Source organism: Atta cephalotes (genome assembly GCF_000143395.1).
Source record: "Atta cephalotes unplaced genomic scaffold scaffold00020, whole genome shotgun sequence".
In the NCBI taxonomy this organism is placed as follows: Eukaryota; Metazoa; Arthropoda; class Insecta; order Hymenoptera; family Formicidae; genus Atta; species Atta cephalotes.
Genome location: NW_012130084.1, coordinates 3,737,054 through 3,740,988, shown reverse-complemented (window position 1 = coordinate 3,740,988; position 3,935 = coordinate 3,737,054). Strand labels below are relative to the sequence as shown.

General features: G+C 35.0%; 1 protein-coding gene across 1 annotated transcript in view; it reads left to right on the top strand.

Annotated features, from left to right (window-relative positions):
- Positions 1-1,697, top strand: part of LOC105619308 — a 128,907-nt gene extending 127,210 nt beyond the window's left edge. The window contains exon 4 of the mRNA XM_012200830.1: positions 1,359-1,697. Coding sequence (XP_012056220.1) covers positions 1,359-1,697 — 339 coding nt within the window. The remainder of the gene's footprint in view (positions 1-1,358) is intronic.
- Positions 1,698-3,935: the final 2,238 nt, after the last annotated feature.

Genomic DNA, 3,935 nt, shown 5'->3' with positions numbered 1-3,935 from the left:
ACTCTAAAAACTTCTTCAGGAATTTTTCAGAATTTTTTAATACCGTATCTTCTCATGTTAGTAAAAATAAAAAATGCAACTAAAAAGTTGATAAAAAATTTTTAGAATTCTATGAGAAGAAAATAAATGATTTTTGTCTCTTACAGTTCTTCTGTGAAATTGATAGTATTTGCGTAAAAAATTATTCAAAATCAATATTTGGTAATTTTTAATAATTTTTAATAATTAATATTTTGTTAATTATTAAAAATTGTAGAGAAAATTGTAGAGAACTTTTCAACAGTTTAGTCCGCTCTATCTACACAAAAACGATTGGTTAAAATTTATGGAACACTGTATAACAACTCAAATAAAATAGAATTAAATACTCGATCTTAATATGAAAAACAATCGAAATGAAGGAGGTTAATAGAAGAGGATATAATAGTTAGTTTACTTTCAACACAATCCTGATGGTTATTCTATATCAGATTGTTTGAATTGTTGAGTCTCTTAAAAATAATAGTAACGATTCTAAAACGTCGTTTGTTATATCAATTTTATTAGAGTTATGATTTATATTGTAGACAAAAAGATTTTGCTAAGGTATCTAAAAATTTCGTTAGATACAGATCTGAAAATAATTTTGTTGGACTATTAAAATAATTTTAGAAAAATCTCAAGCATGATGAACAGTTTATTCTACAATTAGTTTTAACATTCTAGCAATCAATTTAAACATTCTATATAATTATTTTGATGGTCCAATAACATTACTTTCAGATTTATATATATATATATATATCTAGCCAAATTTTTAGATACTTTATCAAAATCATTCTTTCTGTGTATAAATAGCATATTTCCGTTACAATTCTGTTACGTTTATACAAGTTTATTCTTGAGAAACTAAGCAGCTTATAGCACTGTATTGATTGACAATTTCAGATTTTTCATCCTACTGAAGTGAAGTGTTCACGAAATGATGGCATTTAATGATGTATCAAGACATGGAGACAATCCGTAAATCGCGTAATTTCTTTGAAGAAAATATCCGTAAAAATCTCAAAAGTATTGTATAATATATATATTAAGTAATTAGAGAATCTAAAATAAAACCATAAACTAAAAAGTAATACATAGAATAACTGCCTTTTGTAGTATGTGAATTAATAAACGAAAAAAAATAATAACATATGATAGTCGAAATGAAATCTTTATTTGCAATCTCTTATAATTTTTCGTATTTCATATCTCATATTAGATATCTCGGTAACTCGAAGCTGTAATATAAATTCTATCACTATACAAGTTATTTAAATATAGACTTTACAAATTACATTTTAAACTCTTTAAATTCTGTGCCTGATTCTTAATAGGTAAACAGAGCCTTAACTAAAGACTTGCGAGGAATTGGCAACATAGACGGAAAGCTGGTCTCTACGACGCGGTTGGGTCTAACAATGCGCTTGGAACGGCATCATTTTTCTGGTGGCAGTTTGATTCTGATTTGCCAATCGACACTACCAGGAATCGCTAATGACCAGCCTCTCAAAACCATCGATATTGCCACTCTCGCCGCCAGCAATCAACGTCTTGCCCAAGAACCCCCTAAATCAGGCTCAAGGTCGAACATCGAGCTCTACCCGATTCTGATTTGCTGGACAATTACCGTGATTCACGTGATTCGTTACAGTCTCAGATTTCTGCGCGTTTAATGTCGGCCTGATATTTCAATCCATGGCATCGCGCGATACCGTTTCAAGTGCTAATTATTAGTGCTAATTAGTGTATACATCTCTACGCATTCTTGCGATCAGGAAAAACGTCGCGCATCGTCATCGGCTTCTCTCTACATCTACATGTCAATCGAGAGCGATGCATACTTTAATGCGTCCCGAATTTTCGTGCAATCCATACACGTTTGCTCGCATGTGTACACAATGTTTAGAGCACCCCGTATATCATATATAAGTCGGAGATAGCAATACAACTTTGCGTAAAATAGGTCGCAGCAGTGGGCGCATAATGATTGTACATAGTGTATACATTGTGAATTAGCATTACAATAAATTGTCGTGTATAATTAATCGGACGGAAGGACTCTGCGGGGATGATGAAGGGAACACGATGAAAGTAACATGGAAATATATCGGAAGTCACGGAGACGCGCGCGACCTCGCGAGCAATTTCTTCGAGGAGAAAATAACGCGACTGAAACGTCGCATTCGAGAGAAATATATATATCTATCATTTGTCAGACCAGAAATATAGTTTAAGAAACATAAATGTATACGGGTCGTAATCTTAAGTACGACTCGATATCGACGTATGTAGTATATGGTATAGTATAAGTATGTGGTTAATTCGACTATATTCTCCACATCCGCTCTTCCTCAAGCCATGAGGCATACGAGAGTTCTACTGTGTGAAATAAGAGATACGACGCTTTTGTTCAGCAATTTTACACGATCCAAAGTATCGTTATCGAAGCGAAGTAATAAAACGATGATTTAATCAACTTGATTGGTATATTTCTCGCGAACCAGAACATCCTTTTCCATGTAGCACAGAATCTTGTAGCAACATTGTTCAACGTTGTAATGTTATCGCAATATTGCTCGAATAATCTCTGCTGTATGGATCTTTGGTATAACGATTTCATTGAACTCGCTAATTACGTCATATGTATAAATCAACGGATGGTGATCGTTATTAACTAATAAGTCGGTACACGCGGCAGGAGCAATTTGGCTATTCGAAGCTCTCATGATTCGATGACCAGCATTAACGGACTATCATGACTTGATATACATAATTTGCGTGAGTAATAGAGACCGGTGAGATAAGAGCAGTTTAAAACGTCAAAGAAGAAAGGACGAAGTAAACAATAAATGGAGAAATTAGCGAGAGAAAGACTTTCTCGAGAAAACCATCGAAAGAATAGGACAGTCATATAAACCGTCTCGAATTCACCAAACGGATTCTTCTCTTTCACCCCTTCGATTCGATCTATCGACACACCGACTCTGTGACTCTCCTTCCTCTCCTTGATTCGATTTCCAGATTAATTAAGGATCGCTGGTCTGAAAGGACGCCCTCGAGATCCTTTCAACGGGGTCGAGTATCTGTCTGTCCCGGGGGTGACGTAACGAGCACCGATTCGAATCGGTTTCACGAGACACCGAGCCTGATAATGACGTTTTCCGTCGGCTCAGGTAAGTCTATCTTACGACTCTACGCCTGCTTACTGATTACGAGCCCCTTCGACAAACTCTTCAATTTAGTCTCGCCACATGAAAAGGCTTTCACGAACCTAACCTAAGCCTTAACCTCTTAATCTCTTTCATTCTCGTTGCTTATCGTAGCTTGCAAGAGATATTGTGTTTTTATCCCGATAATTTTATAATAATAATCTATAAAATTGATTTTTGTATGAAGAAATTATACGAATATGACTCTGGTATATTTCATTTCTATTCATTTTTACTTAATTCAAACTCGAATTAAATTTTTGTTAGAGACAGTATGATACATTTGAATATTGTACAAATTGGCAGCCGAAACGATTTTTATCTTATCGTTTTTATCTATTCATAACTATCAAAATAACATTTTTAAAATTATTTTTATTTTACAAATCATTAGTGCCCTAATGCAAATCCTCGACGTTTTCATCATTTATGTAATATTCTTATAATTTAATAGTTTGCGGCAGGATATCTACGATTGATTCAAGATGACCTACATAAGGCTGCCGAGAGTGCCGAGGACAATAGTCAAGCACCTAACTCACAACTGAATTGTAGACGACGCGACGTTAGGAAGGCTTTAGGGCTCTCGAAGTCGAAGGTGGAGACTCACCCATTACCCACTCGCTATTACTCCCTCTCTACTTTGCTTTATCACCTCTTCTCTAACAGACACTAGACAGAGCGAGCGAGCGAGCGAGCGAG